This window comes from Nematolebias whitei, chromosome 2 (genome assembly GCF_014905685.2).
Source record: "Nematolebias whitei isolate Nwh7 chromosome 2, NemWhi1, whole genome shotgun sequence".
NCBI classification, from domain to species: Eukaryota; Metazoa; Chordata; class Actinopteri; order Cyprinodontiformes; family Rivulidae; genus Nematolebias; species Nematolebias whitei.
This window is the reverse complement of record NC_056499.1, coordinates 46,024,866-46,040,837: the sequence shown is the minus strand read 5'-3', so window position 1 is coordinate 46,040,837 and position 15,972 is coordinate 46,024,866. Positions and strand designations below refer to the sequence as shown.

The 15,972-nt window shown below is 40.0% G+C and overlaps 1 protein-coding gene across 1 annotated transcript in view; it reads right to left on the bottom strand.

Moving 5' to 3' along the window:
* Positions 1-15,972, bottom strand: part of wdhd1 (WD repeat and HMG-box DNA binding protein 1) — a 59,079-nt gene that overhangs the window by 8,318 nt on the left and 34,789 nt on the right. The window contains 8 exon segments of the mRNA XM_037697707.1: positions 166-301; positions 6,159-6,301; positions 8,554-8,718; positions 9,304-9,335; positions 14,572-14,628; positions 14,718-14,811; positions 14,872-14,879; positions 15,370-15,401. Of these exon segments, the coding sequence (XP_037553635.1) occupies positions 166-301; positions 6,159-6,301; positions 8,554-8,718; positions 9,304-9,335; positions 14,572-14,628; positions 14,718-14,811; positions 14,872-14,879; positions 15,370-15,401 (667 nt within the window).

Sequence of the window (15,972 nt, the reverse complement as noted above, 5' to 3'; positions counted from 1 at the left end):
AACACTTATTCCATCAGATGTCTATATAAAGCTATTATAGCTTTGACTTTTGATACTGGTATCACAGGGTCAATGATCAAAGGCTAAAAACATATTTTCAGTGTTCTCTTACAAAATGTCTAACATTTCAGTTTAGTAAAGATTGAACCTGTCAGAGTTTCTTACCAGTCTCTGCTCCGCTGACAGTGTCCTGAACCGTGCCATCGCCTCCTTAATGATGTCCGTCTCATCCAGGTCTGGATTATCAGCAATAATATTCTTCCTGTTCTCCTCTAGCCACAGCTGGAAGCCCGTCTTTGGCCTGAAGTTACACAATTAAAAGAGTTAAATGTTTTTCTTTGTAATCTGAGAAGTTTTAATAATCCAAACCATTTCTCCTCAGTTAAATCAACTCAGTTCAGTTTATTTATATAGCACCAAGTCACAACAGAAGTCATCACAGGGCACTGAACAGAAACATTAAATCAGGGATTAAAGAAAATAAAAATCTTTTGACTGAATTTATTTTTCTACACCTACAGATTAGGGTGTAGAGCAGCAATCCCTCCCAACCACCCCCAGAGTACATTTCTACATACTGGTACTACAGTTGGATTACAGGTCTCTCTTGTAGATGAGTCCTCGTGACTCATTGAGGCTAACCTGTATAAATAAAGGATGAATGAATAAATGAATGAATGAATGAATGAATGAATGGTAACTTACAAAAGGTTTTCATGTAAAGTGTGTACTGTAGACAAAATACAAAAAAATGTTCACTAATGAATTGTTCAAGTCACAAGAAGAACCTGCACCGTTTACGTCCTCAAGACCAACGGCATTCTGATGAAAGACGGTGATTCTGAACAACATTTTAGAGTTAGTTTATGTCACGTCAGTGTTTTCACATATATTATACGTAGCTCTTTGTGAACAGATATGTGATGGTCTGCACCTTGTTAATCTGAGGAAACATCGTGGGTGAGACGTTAATTATTTTGCGGATCCAACACCGTTGTCTTCTCAGGGAGAATGAAGTGCCCGTTTGCCCATAACATTTGATAGTCGTGTCACGTTTTTGCCCATTCCTTCCACAGCTCGTTTGTTTAGTTTTCCATGCTCCCCTCGTTGTCTATCTCCATGTTCAGTTCAGTGTTGCCCGTCTCCCTGCACCACGCCTACTCTGTCCTGTCACAGCAATCAGCTCTCATCATGTTCACCTGCTCTGCACCCCTCTCAAGCCCAGCTCCACTCTCACTCAGTGCCAGATTACTGAAAGCTTTTTGCCAGTAGAAATCCAGCGTACCTTGTTCCGACTCCTGACCACAAACCTCAGCCTTGTTTCTCGATTCCTCACCTTGGCCTTTCTGGATTTGTCTGCTACATCTGACCACGGTACCGACCTTATCTTTCTCCTCCTTCGACTACGCCTTTGGATCACGTCTTGGTTCTGGTATCGGCTCTCTGATCTTCTGTGTATGACCCCTACAACATTTACTGGACCCTGTCTCTGGATCTGCTCTCCACGGACCATGCTCAGCACCACGGTCTGTTCTCCTGCTGCAGCTCTCACTGCACAAGTGACGTCACCAGGTTCAGCACTTCTTCAGCTCTTGCCCAACCACAGACTGAGAAGGTTAGTGACTTATTCACAGCAAGTTTCAAAACTCCTCACCCTCTTCATAGTCACTAACCTGTCTCTCTCTACAGACCGGACCTCCACCTGGACCCTGACCTCCACAAAAAGCTGCACTAAAAATAAACCTTTTAAACCATTCCTGAGTTTGGTGGTGTTGTGCTGATCCAAAACGGGTTTTTGTCATGTTATGCACTAATGATTGATTGTTTTGGACATATGGTCCCATTGTGCATGTGTAAAGCCAGTTTCTGGGAATTCCACAGCAGACTGGTTTGAAACACGTCAATCAGGTGCTATAAAAAAGATGCAGAAAAACTGGTCCATGCATTTGTCACGTCTAGACTGGACTATTGCAATGGTTTATTATCTGAATGTCCAAATACTTCTTTAAAATGTCTTCACTTGATCCAAAATGCTGCTGCCAGAGTCTTAACTGGAGTTAGTAGGAGAGATCATATTTCTCCAGTTTTAGCTTCTCTCCTTCGGCTCCCTGTCAAATCCAGAATAGAATTCAAAATTTTCTAATCTAGAAAAATTCTCAACAACCTAGCTCCATCTTATATTACAGATCTTATTGTTCCATATTTTTCTAACAGAGCACTTCGCTCTCAGACTGTAGGTTTACTTGTGGTTCCTAGAGCTTCCAAAAGCAGAATGGGAGGCAGATCTTTCAGTTCTCAGGCTCCTCTCTTGTGGAACCAACTTCCAGTTTCTGTCTGTGAGGCTGACACATTGTCCAGTTTTAAAACTAGGCTTAAGTCTTTTTGATAAATCGTATAGTTAGTGTCGGCTTGGGTTTCCTGAGCTGTCCCTTAGTTATGCTGCTATAGGCTTAGACTGCTGGAGGACAAACTGACCACACTTCTTCACTCTGCTACTGTCTTTACTTACTCTGCTCAACCTGTTATATATTTGTAATTTTCTTCTATCCTTAACATGTGTTTTTTTTTTTGTCTTTCAGGTACACCTGGACCTATACCTGGACCTACCATTCTATGTACGTCTGTCTCTCCTTCCTGTCCTCTCAACCAGCCGGTAAAAGCAGATGACTGCTTGTCCTGAGCCTGGTTCTGTTGGAGGTTTCTTCCTGTTAAAAGGGAGTTTTTCCTTTCCACTATCTCCTTTGTGCTTGCTGAGGATGAGAGACTGCAACAAAGTGAAGATTCAACAAGTCTGCTGGATTCCTTAGATAGTAAACATTTACTAATTGGCTTTTCTATGTATGTGAATCGGCAGCATGGTGGAGCAACTGGTAGAGCTGCTGCCTCTCAGCGAGAAGGCTGTCAGTTGAAATCCTGGTCCAGGGCCTGTCTGGTTGTAGTTTGCATGTTCTCTCCGTGCATGCGTGGGTTTTCTCCGGGTACTCTGGTTTCCTCCCACAGACCAAAAACATGCATGTTAGACTGATTGGTAACTCTAAATTGTCCCTAAATGTGAGTGAGAGAGTGAATGGTTGTTTGTCTCTATGTGACCCTGTGATGGACTGGAGACCTGTCCAGGGTGTCCCCCGCCTCTCACACAACGATGGCTGGATATAGGCACCAGTGACCCCTGTGACCCAAAAAGGAAGATGCGGGTAAAGATGATGGATGGATGGATGTGAATGTTTCTGTAAAGTGCCCTGAGACAACTTTGTTGTGATTTGGCGCTATATAAATAAACTGAATTGAATTGAACTGAATTGAATGATGACAGATCCTGTTGGCAGGCCGCAGACTGATAAAATCTTTCAGATGAAAGACGAAACGGTTCTTCCAAAAAGAAACCGACTTGATGACATGATTCAACTTTTTGTGATGCTACTTACACAGTTCACACACATTTTACGCACCTCGCAGGCGTGTGTTTACATCTACCTGTGACATAAACTTAAGAAACTTTACAGTTTATGCTGAAGTGCGGTTGTTTTGATCATTTTTGAGGCGTGTTAGATGTTCTGTTCTTTGAGACTAAATGTAGTTCAGTTTCATTGAACGGATTTAACTCATAAAAACCCAAACGCTTGACAGAACATTGTGTTTCAATAACACAACAAGTTCAGAAAACCAAACTCAGTCTTATTTCAGTGTATTTTTGTTATGTTTCAGTATTTGTACTCTGATACTGCAGACTGAAAACGTTTGTGTGGAGGTAAGCACATTCTCACAGCAGGTCAGACATGTGTGTATCTGTACGCACACCCTCACAACATTTATATTGATACATCCTCCTGATGTGTGTGGAATTTGGTGCACGCGACCTTTCCATGTTTTATGCAACCTGTCCTGCTGATCATCCATGCTGCTGATTTCTTGCCTTTAAGCTGCTGTATTCATACCCATCTACTCACAACAGACTCATGTTCAGGCTGCTGTTTAATACACCATATTATTTTACATTATTGTTGGTTAGCGTATCTTAGATCCTTATATACGGTTTCTTTTTATACTTTTTGTACTTTATATTTTTGGCTATTGTTGGATGTAACTGGAACCATGTGTACAGTTTCGTTCCACCTCATGTACCACATGTGATGTGAATGACATTAAAGAACCTTGATACATGAGGCCCCTGAAACTGACTCTCACAGCAAGAACTTTGTGAGTTTCAAGGGAAAAATAAAACTAAATGAAGACAAGTCTTTGCATCTGATCTATGATCATCTTAAATTCTCCTCTTACCGTGTACGCTGATGATACAGTTCTATACGTCAGCGCACTCTCTACATGCCGCACACTCGAATCTTCAGACTGATTTCAACACCCTTACTTACAGAATGCTCTTCGTGATTCAAAACTAGTCCTGCATGCTAGCAAGTTAGTTTTTTTTTCACAGCTGGACTATGGAGACGCAATTCAGTTTATTGATATTATAGCCAAGTCACAACAGAAGTCATCTCAGGGCACAATTTATAGATTTGACCCCCGACCCCCCACTACCTTAGCTAAACTGGAGCCCATTTACCATGTTGCTCTGACAGGTTCACCCTCTAGGACTTACCATCATACTTTATATACCCTTGCTGGACTTCACTCAATATTTGAAGGATGAAGCGTTGGTATATTTACATATACAAATCCATTTAAGGAAAATGACCATAATATATCAACTCCAAGTTCATTTCACTGCAGAACACACAGTCTCAGGGCTGGCTGTGGTTTAAAGTACACTTTGTGTGCACAGAATCAGCAAAGATGAGTTTGTCTTATTTGGGCCCTTGGTCTTGGAATTATGCAGCTTAAGTTGAGGTCGGAGTCTTTTATTCCTTTAACTGGTTTTAAACAAAAACTGACAGAGGTTTTAGTCACATCTTGCACCTGTAACGTTAAGTGTCTTAAATTGTGATGTTTTTTAAACTTGCATTGTATTTTATGTCTTATTACTGGATATTTTGTTGTAAATATTGTAATATTACTGTTATTAAGACTGTTGCTTGTTTGCATCTTGCACATCCCCAGGACATCCTTGTAAGAAGATTAATAATCTCATTGGATTTCTTTCCTGGTAAAATAAAGATTTAAATTTAAAAAATAAATTATATATGTAAATATAAAATCTGGAGCATATAAATATTTGTCCTTTAGTGTTAGTTTTAATTAGACGAAATAAAGCGGTGGACACAGCCAGTCTCACAGAGACTGCACCTGTGCACGTGCGCACCCACACTCATGCACACACTCACTCACAAGATGGAGGACGGCACCAGTGCATCTGTGGCTCAGGTAGGCATTACTTTATGGTTTAGTGGAATGTTTTGTCCTTCCAGGACCTGCAGCTCAGTAAAGCTCCGCCCCGACAGCCGAACATTCTGCTCTCTGATTGGATTGTTCAGTATGTGATTGACATGACACTGACCAATCAGCTGAGAGGAAGAAACATCCCGTCAGAGTTGGAAATTCACATATGATTTAGAGAACTTGAGCGCAGATGTTTACATAGTTTTTTGCTTTTGTAAACAGACCTTAACAAACAAAAACTTTGTAACTTGTGTAGTTAATTTTTACAGATTTCCTTTTTTTCTTCTTTCAGCTGCTCCCTTCTTCAGGGGTCGCCACAGCAAACTAACACATGAAGACTTGGCGATTGTTTTTACGATGGATGTCCTTCATGACTCAACCACAGACACCGAGCTACCACAGCCCTCTGTGTGGAGCAGAGAGCTCCTTTCTAGAGCACCGGGGGAGCAGATGATGGGGGTTAAGGGCCTTGCTCAAGGGCCCAGAGTAGTGCAAATGAGGATGGAGGCAGGTTTGGGTGCTTCATCTTTCCCACCCACATTTTGATGTCGTCGGTCCAGGGAGTTGAACCGGCAACCTTCTGATCACAGGCTCGCCCTCTCGACCTCTGTACCACCACATCCCTTTAATTTTGTTTTTACAAATACAAGTTTTTTTTTACACTCACAATCCTATGTACAGCTGTTCAAAGCAGAACTTTGACATTTTATTTTACATGGTTACAAAACTCAAATCACAACTACAGTCTGATTTACAAACACAAAATATACGACAGGAACTTGTGTCCATATGATGGACAACTTTAATCTTTGTAAATATTTTACCTCTTGGTTTCCGTTTCCTCTGCAGGGGAGGTTGGAGGTGGAACATCTGCTGGTTTCTGCTGCTCTGCAGTGGGTTCATGGTTCTCCTGGGTCTTCTTCTGAGCCGCTGTGGCGCCGGTCATCTGCAGCAGAGTGGACTGAGTCTGCAGAGACGAGTGGAAAGTCCCAAGTTAAACATTTTACACTGAAAATATCCCAGAAAACATAGCAGTGCTGAACAGTTCACTGAAATAGTATGGTTTGGGTCGTTCTAGTCAACACTAAAGCTTTACAAACTAAAAGAAATAAAAGAAATAAACCTTGTAGCCGAGTCCGAAAACGTCAAAAATGCATCTAATCAACACAAACATCATAAGCAGCTCAAATAATAAAGCAAATATAAACATAAGGGACATCAATACACAAAACAATACAGTAAGATTGTTTAAAGTACAAAATGGGTAATTATAATAAAGTTTATTAGACTGGTCATGAAATTATTTGATCATAATTGATTCACCTGCATTTCTCAACAGTAGGAGACAACTTTTAATAACTTTAATCAAAGTAATTCACCTCAGTCTCAAGATTTATTAAAACAAAATGTTAAGTAAATAAATGCATGTTTTTAAACGTGCACATTCTCTGTGTGGGTTGGACTCCACCAGGGCTGTTCCTCATCTCTGATGTTGTTCGTGGTGTTTGTTCGTGTTAGGGGGTTTTGGTCAAAGGTTATGGATGTTTTTAACTATGGCTGAGAATGTTAACTCTGCCCATGAACCATATGTTTGGGTCAGCAGAGGGAGCTGGACGAGGAGCTGGGTGCAGCTGTCACTCCAAGGACGCCTCTGAGTCTGAACTCAGCTGAACTGATAACAGTATATAAACAAGCTGCACACACGGCAGATTCTTGTGACTGGTCTTCATGTGTGTACTTCCTGTATATCTGTGTAACCGGTCCTGAAAATATGAGAAACCTTCTCCTGTGGTCGAGTGTGGCTCCTTTTTGAGTAAATGAGATAAAGCGAGAATATTTTTCTCCAACATTTAGCACGTCGTAGAGAGGAGGGTCCTCAGGGTCTCATCTCTGCTTTATGCTGATGATGTGGTTCTAGTGGCGTCTTCCGGCCATGACCTTCAGCGTGCGCTGGGACGATCTACAGCCATGGTTCTCCACCGGGAAAAGTGGAATGTTCCCTCCAGGTCAGGACAAAGTCTCAAGTTCAGTTAAGTGGGAGTCTTGTTTACGAGTGACGGTAAGATGGAGCAAAAGATGGATCGATGAATTCAAGCCTCGTCCTCGGTAATGAAGGTGTTGCTTTGGTCTGTCGTGGTGAAGAAAGAGCCGAGTCAAAAGGCAAAGCTCGTGATTTACTGGTCTGTCTGCGTTCCAGCCTCCATTTATGGTCAAGAAGTTTGAATCATGACTGAAAGAACAAGATCTTGGCTTCCTTCACAGGGTGGCCGGGCTCAGCCTTATGGAGAGGGTGAAGGAGCTCCATCATCTGGAGGGACCTCGGAGTAGAGTCGCTGCTCCTCCTCATCGAAAGGAGTCAGTTGAGGTGGTTCGGGCATCTGTTAGGATACATCCTAGATGCTTCTCTTTGGAAGTTTTTTGAGCATGCTCCACTGGGAGGAGACTCCAGGGAAAACCCAGAAACCACTGGTTGGGTTTTACATCTTCTCCTTGGATTGTCCCAGGAGGAGCTGGAGAGTGTCGCAGGTGCCTCCACAACCCAAACATGAATAGATTCAAGAGTTTTTAATCAAAAACTCTGAGTCGCTGAGATTTTATTATTATTATTATTATTATTTCATTCATTCATTTACTTTATTTCAGACACAATACAAGATCCATATGAAAACATAAAATCAACAAGAACACAGAGTTAAAAAGCTTTTCTATAGAGGCTCAAATGCCAGTGAGTCCATAAAGTATTAATAATAATAATAATAATAATAACATAATAATAATAATAATAATATTATACATCTGGGGGAAAATGTTTGACAATTTTCATATAAACTGCATATGACAGTCGTGTATTGCATTCTGTAATAGTATTTATGTAATGTGACTGCTTGAAATGATTATTTTTTATTGAACTTGTCCAACTGGGCAGGAAGTAATGGTATGTACCTTCACTGGCTGTTTTCAGACTGGTAAATAACAACTGTGCTGATATAATCACTTTTATTGTGATGAGCCTGCATGAGTTCACAGTAACAAAATGTCACATTTTTTTGTCTTTTCCATCTTTATTTAACTAGGACATGAATAATATTTTAAAAAAAAAGGTTAAAAACTAAAGCTCTCCGTGCATGCAGCAGCTCAGAGACAATAAAAATCAAAGTTATGATGAATGTTCAACGTAAAGACCGGATCAGGCAAACTACTTCAATCCTCCGTTGTTACCTTGGTTTTGGACCTGGGGGGCAGTGGTTTGAGGACGGGGTTTTTATTTGGTTTCCCCGCAGGCCCACTGGTTGGAGCAGACTTCCTGCTGGACGTCATGTTGTCCAGGATGTTCGTCACTCGAGGCTGACCGGATGGAGACGTGAGTTTTCCAGAAGCAGAAACCTGAACGGACCAAACGTGAGGAAGAAGCTCAGACACCCAGGAGTCGAACACAAGCAGATCTGAACGTCGTTCACCTCAGTTACAAACAACGGAGCAGGTCGTTCACATAAAACAGCTAAAAGCAGGAAGTGGTGCCACACATCGCAGCACGACTACTGTTGTTTTGTCTTAAAAGTGATGGATGAATAAATATAAATCTGTATATTGAACTATATTCAATTCTATATAATGACAAAAGTATTCTGATTAGGAACTTGTATTGTGTTAAATGCTTCAACATCGCCCCCTGCTGACATAAAATGACTTCATTATCTTTGCTAAAATATCAAAAAACAGATAGTTTTACACTTTGGATAATATGAATCAGTAGTTTTCATTTTATACAGTCAGCTACAACAGGAAGCTTTATGGTCGGCACTGATGTAAAATCATCTTTAATTTGTTGTTCGACTAATAAAAATGTTACATAAAATATATGAATTGAAGCTTCAGTGGTTGTTTTACTGCAGGGAAGTGATGAACGTGAACGATCAGATTGTTTCAAAACATCTAATCTGGTGTTAAAAAATGACAGGAGGTCCTTACCTTGAAGGGATTTGCTCGTCCACCTTTACCTACTGAAAATAAAAGTACAGAAATCTCTCAGATGCAGAGAACAACAGCACCATCAGCAAAATAAATAACGTTCCACACTAAATATTACAAAATACAACATGAACTGGGATAAAAATGATTAAACTCATAATAGAAGGAAAACCTTTAACTGATCCTACTCAGTTTTCAATTATTTTTTCCATTCATGGGTTAAAGATTTAGCATCACAGTTTCAACAAGTCCAAACAAATATCCTTTATAGGAAACCAACTAAAATGCTTCTGATTTGTTTGAGATTAGAGGTCGATTCATCTACTGTTCAAAGAGCTATTAATAGCATGAACATGTCCTCTGCTAAGAACATGTATAACCTAGATGCTGCGTTTCAAAAATAAAATACAGTAATATCCTAGTAGAGCCTCTAACTTGTGTAATTAATACTTCCATCAGAACAGGACAATTTCCTGATGCACTGAAACAAAGCACCAGTGAAATTATTTCTGAAATCAGGGAGCCCTCATGAAACCAGCAGCTACAGGCCAATAAGCCTCCTTCTGGTCATGGCAAAGGTGTTGGAGAAGGTTATCTCAGAACAGTTGATAACATATTTAAAACATAAAAATCTTTTACTTCCTCTCCAATTTGGCTTCAGACACAGTCATTCGACAGAGACCACCATTTATTTATTGCTAGAACAGGTTAAGCAATCACTTGACAAAGGACCAACTGTTGGCGCAGTCTTCCTCGACCTAAAAAAGGCCTTTGATACTGTGAACCATAATTTACTAATGTCAAAGCTTTCATCATTTCATTGTTCAGAACGATCACTCTCTTGGGTTCAGTCATATTTAAGATCGTGAACAACGTGTGGTCATCAACAATAATAAATCTTCTTTTCTCGAAAATCAAAACGGGGATTCCTCAAGGAACCATCTTAGGCCCCATCTTTTTCAGCCTGTGTATTAATAATCTTCCTAAAATTTGTCCTGAAGTTAATTTGCAAATGTATGCTGATGACACTATCATTCACGCATCAGGTAAAAGCAGTGTCGTAGTCAGTGAAAAACTGAACAACAGCTTACAGAAAATATCAGCGTGGCTAAATGACTCCTGCTTAACTCTTAACACAAAAAAAAGTGTATTTGCTTTCCAGTAAAGAAAGCTTCATCACAGTCCTTGCATATTCAAATCAACAAAGATTCTATTGAACAAGTATCACAGGAAAAATATTTAGGAATAATTCTGGATGCTCAATTAAACTTTAAGAACCATGTTGATAAAATCTGCAAAACTGTTAGATCAAACATAAATCGTTTTAAAAATTATTAGAAAATGTTTGACACTTCACTGTGCAGAGATGTTCTTCAACTCAATGATTCTCTCACATTTGTCTTGTGGAGCTACTGTCTGGTCACAGACTCACCAAACTGCACTTAAACCATTGGAAAGTCTCTACAATCGGGCGTTGAAGGTTCTATACCAAAAACCAATCCGGTTTCAGCACTGTAATATTTTAGCTAAGTTCGGTATTTTAGAATTTTCCAATTCTATAAATTGCAATTTTTTAAAATTGATCTTCAGATGCTTAAATGGACTTGCACACAACTATTAAGCAATTGTATACAGAAACTGCAGGGCTACAGCAGATCTACAAGAGCAGCGGTAAATGGCGACTGCAAGGTTCCTTTTCAAAGAACCACTTTTGCTCCAAGTGCTCTCTCTGTGAGAGGACCTGCAGTTTGGAACTCACTCTGCCAATTTAAAGTCTGTAACCAGACTTAATATGTTAAATAATAAAAAAAAAACTAAACTCTGGCTGTGTCAAAAACAGCATTGCACTCATGTTTAATGTATTTTATTGTTTTAATCCATTTGTTTGATATGTATGACTCTGTTTATGTCGTTAATATTATTTTTTAATTCTTTTACTCTTTTATTGCCATTCCACTTCTTAATAGTATTTTAGATATCCTGTGTATAAAAGTGCTGCAAATTAGCTCACGCTATAGGCACCACGATACAGGCATTGAACTGCTGTTTTATTCAGTTAGTCTACGTTAATGTGTATCAGTCACTATCAAATAAACTTTAATAATAATAATAATTAAAAAAAAAAAAAAACACTTTATATGTCCCTGACTGCAGCTCTGAAACAAATATAAATAAACATTCTTTCAATTCAGCAAGAAGTCACAAAAAGAAGCAACCGAAGAGGTTTTTGTGTTTTATCACGCCGTTTCATTTGTGCAGAATGTGAGACACGTCACAGTCCACCAACACCACGTTACAATAAAATAAAAACTGAAATTTTGATATTTTACAACTAGTTTTGAGTGACAGCCGAATTAAGATTATTACTGTAAGTGATGAACCCTGCCTCTGTCTGAGGACCCAACAGGACTTAGACAAGACAGGTCCATCCCAAAGACAACCCCAAAACCCAAATGTTCACATAGGCTGTCACGATAATAAATTTTGATGGGCGATTAATTGTCTCAGAAATGTTTGTGATAAACGATAATATTGTTTGAAATTTGACAATAATTAGTAATTATTGTCAACTTTAAGAAGAAATGTTTGTTAATTTGTTTGTGTCTAGTACCTTTTTTTGACAACTGGATGACAGTATAAGACTGTTTGAACCAAAGGATGGATAGTGATGGAGAGAGCAGCGTGTCTCTTTAAGATAAATGGGAGGGAGGCCCCTTGACGTGACATGGGCTGTTGCTCTTTCCTGTTTTTTTCAGTTCTCAGAATGGCTGACGCTCTGTGTGGTTTGAGCTCTTTAGTATAACATTTGTCACACAAAGCTTTTAATAAAAAAAAATCAGTAAACAAGTTCTCAGCTTCTTTAACAACATTTTAGACGAAGGCACGGGTTTCAACCGTGAATTTTGGAGCTTTGACAAGACGGAGGTGTTATCACCTGAGGTCAGCCTGTTAGCTTAGATTGTAGTTCAGCTGCTTTTAATGATCCAAAAATGCAATTTTGGACGGTAAAAATGGATTTTAAAGATAAAAGAGAAAGGGAGGGGTCAGTGAAGAGCACCGGAGTTGAGCCTGTTGTCATCCAGTGTCTTCAGTAGAAAGAGAGAGACATGAAGAAACAATACAGCTGATAAATGAAAATGAGGTTGATAATTTTCATTTATCATGTGATCAATTGATTTATTCATTTATTGCAACAGGACTATGTTCACACCTCTTAATTGGAGAAACTAAACTGTAGAAGACAGTTTAGTCTGACGGATTTTATTTTTTCAAACCTTATAACAAAAACAAATGAACTAAAGAACAGAACAATGTTAGTCTGGTGTATTGCACATTAAAACATCTCAAATGTAAATAACTATAACAACAGTCAGTCTGACTGCTGTTGAGGACGGTTCAGTGGAGGTGGCTCGTCCTGACCTCCACACCAGAGGAGGCGTTGTTCTGTAGGGAGTGTTTTTAAACTCTTAGGTTATTTTAAGATAAAAACACATTAAACGCTATAATATGCAGAGTTGATAATGATGTGCTACAGAAGGAGAACATTCGAAGACACTTTAAAATGCAAAGTTAATGTGTATGAAAATTTCAAGCCATCCTCAACATCTGGCAACGTTGCTCCACGCTCTCCAGACTTTGAACTAAGAAAGCTCCCGGATGGGAAGCAAAACGTTTTCACCTACAGAATATAGACTGTTTGTTTTGTTTTATTTCAACTCTTTTTGGAGTCAACAAGCCTGTTTTGTAGTTGACATGGAGTTTCTTTTTGGATTTCTGCTAAAACTTGACATCACTTGAGACAAAAAACATTATACCCGGTAGTTAAACCAGTGTGTCCCTACCATTATTCAAGAAGTCCACCTCACCCTGTCAACAAACCTGAGCACCCTGCCTACCTTCACCCACAACCCCCCCACCCTCGTCAACAGCTGCTAGCACTGACATAGTGCTAAGCTAGTGTCCCACAATACAGACACGCAAACTAAAAAGCTACTGACGTAGCGCTCGCCTTCTCTCACGCACCCTCTTACAACCCCCCCCCCCAACCACACTGGCCATGAGGTAGTGCTCTGAAATATAAATGAAGTTCAGACAATTGTTGTTAAAACAAAAAAAAAATAGGTTAAATTGGTTTCTCATGCAAGTATTGGCCGATTTCCATCCATCCATCCATTATCTTTACCCGCTTCTTCAATTTTGGGTCACGGGGGTCGCTGGTGCCCATGTCCAGCAATCACTGTGCGAGGGGCGGGGTACACCCTGGACAGGTCTCCAGTCCATCACAGGGACACATAGAGACAAATGAGACAAAGAACCATTCACTCTCTCACACCTGGGGACAATTTAGAGTTACCAATCAGCCTAACATGCATGTTTTTGGACTGTGGGAGGAAACCGGAGTACCCGGAGAAAACCCACGCATGCACGGAGAGAACATGCAAACTCCACCCAGAAAGGCCCCTTGACCGGGATTTGAACCAAGGACCTGCTCGCTGAGACGCAGCAGCTCTACCAGTTGCTCCACCGTGCTGCCCTCGGACGATTTCCCAAAATTACAGAAATCGGGGCCCCTAGAACTGCCCGCACAAAAGTAGCGCGCAACTCAGACCCCCACCCCTCACCACTTCCTGTCAGCAAAACTCCTTGTAGAGATGAGCACCCTGTCAAGGCAAGTGACCTCGGGGAAACGCTGTAAACAAATTAATTTTTTAGTAAAAACATCGCCCCTTTTCAAAAAACTTCACTGATCCTCTTCAGCTACAATTCAGAAATTAGCTGCCAACATCGGCTGAACATCTGTCATTTCAAAGCACCTGACAAAAGATTTGTGCAGCTGTCAAGGGAGTGTGTATTATATGCATTAACCATGCTCTATAATTTTCCCTGCTGTGATTGTGAATAATATTTAAACATTCTATGTAATAATTAGTCTTGGTGTGACCGGTCAGCTGCAGCTGGGTTCTCATAACAGCCGTACAGGGTGGGGAGGAGTCTGGCTGCTTTAAGTTCGACAAAACTGATTGTTTTTTTTTTGTTTTTTTGGTTCAAGAAGTCGGGTCAGAGCCTCAGACAGGTGAAGGCATTGATAAGCTATACTTGTATTGATCGTCTGTGATTGCTGGCTGCAAAGCTTTGTAATGAATCTGATCACGTCTACACTTGGTTGTTTTGGGAATCCCTTTTTTCCACGACAGCATCCCTACAAATAAAACATTTAAATTCTTAAAATGACAACCAGTGCTGGAAATAAATAGAGCTTTGACTCACTTGGTGTCAGCGATGGTGTCACAGGTGAACCTGCTTCTTTAGCGAACGGATTCACGCCTAAACACAGCAAACAGAACAGCTGTTAGCTCATGAGCTGGAGTGGGTGATTAAAAAGGATAAAGAAACAAAAAAAGATTAAAACTTACGTTTTTTTGTTTCAGCTTCCTCCTCCATCTCCTTCTCCTCTCCTTCCACTCGGAGTTCACCTCCTTGCTCCTCCTCCTCCTCCTCCTCCTCCTCCTGCTGATGGTGTTTGGTGCTGTGACGTCCTCCACCAAACCTGTCCAGATCCAGTCAGACACACTGATCTCACTCCGTGCTGCAACAACTTCTTTTTGAGGCACATTAGGAAAATGTCTTCTCTTTTAGCACCAATGTGAGGGTGAAGATTGTGGAAGAGCTTTTTAAACTGCATGAGAAGCTCAGATATGTAACCTACATTAATCTATATGCCTCAATACCAATCAGTCATTTAAAATGAAGTGAAGGCTAATAATGAGCCACAGTCTGAAACTTGCATGAATTAGCTTGTTTTATTGAAGGATGCAGTTTATACCAGAAGTACATCAACGTTACTACAATTAATGTCATTAATGGCACATCAGGAGCTCATGTTGTTCCTTGAGTTATTTGTATTATTAATAAAAATAAAAAAAAACAGGTGATGGCAAACTGTTTTCTGCAGAAGTTCTCTTCTTTTGGGCACTTGTGGGGAGGGCTGGACAAACCGTAGCTCCACAACACAAGAGAAACATATTATGTCCAGTCGCTGTCTCGTTGAAACTTTCTTCCCTTTACCTTGTTGTTGAGCTCTTCATGACTTATGTTGCCTTTCTTTGAAGAAAGTCTTCTCCTTCAGCTCATCTCTTACAGTTTACTCACCAACACCGACTCCGGTTTCTGCTCATTAGACTTTTGTGAGGTTTAGTTGTAAATTTTCTACTTTAAAGTCGCAACGCTTTAATTTTTAAAAGCTTTCTTGATCACAATCCTTCTGGGGACTGTAGTAACTCGGGGTCGGTGCCGGCTTTTGTGATCCTGAGGCTGCAGGTTCGAGTCCAGGTTGCATCATTTAGGGCATCTGGCATAGAAAAATTGCCAAAACTTGTGCAAGTTCACTCATTGTGGTGACTCTTGGAGAGGGGCTCAACAGAAAGAAAAACAAAAACAACTTGACAATATTCCTTCTCTGCAGAGCATCGACATACTGGAAGCCATATTTTATAAGAGAAGATGAGATAAGGTAAAACTACGGATGTACGATATTATTGGCATGTATCGGCCGATATTAGTGATAAAGTTAAATATTGGACATCGGCCATTCCTTCAAAATAACTTACCAATATAAAAGGCGCTGTTTATATATATATATATATATATATATATATATATATATATATA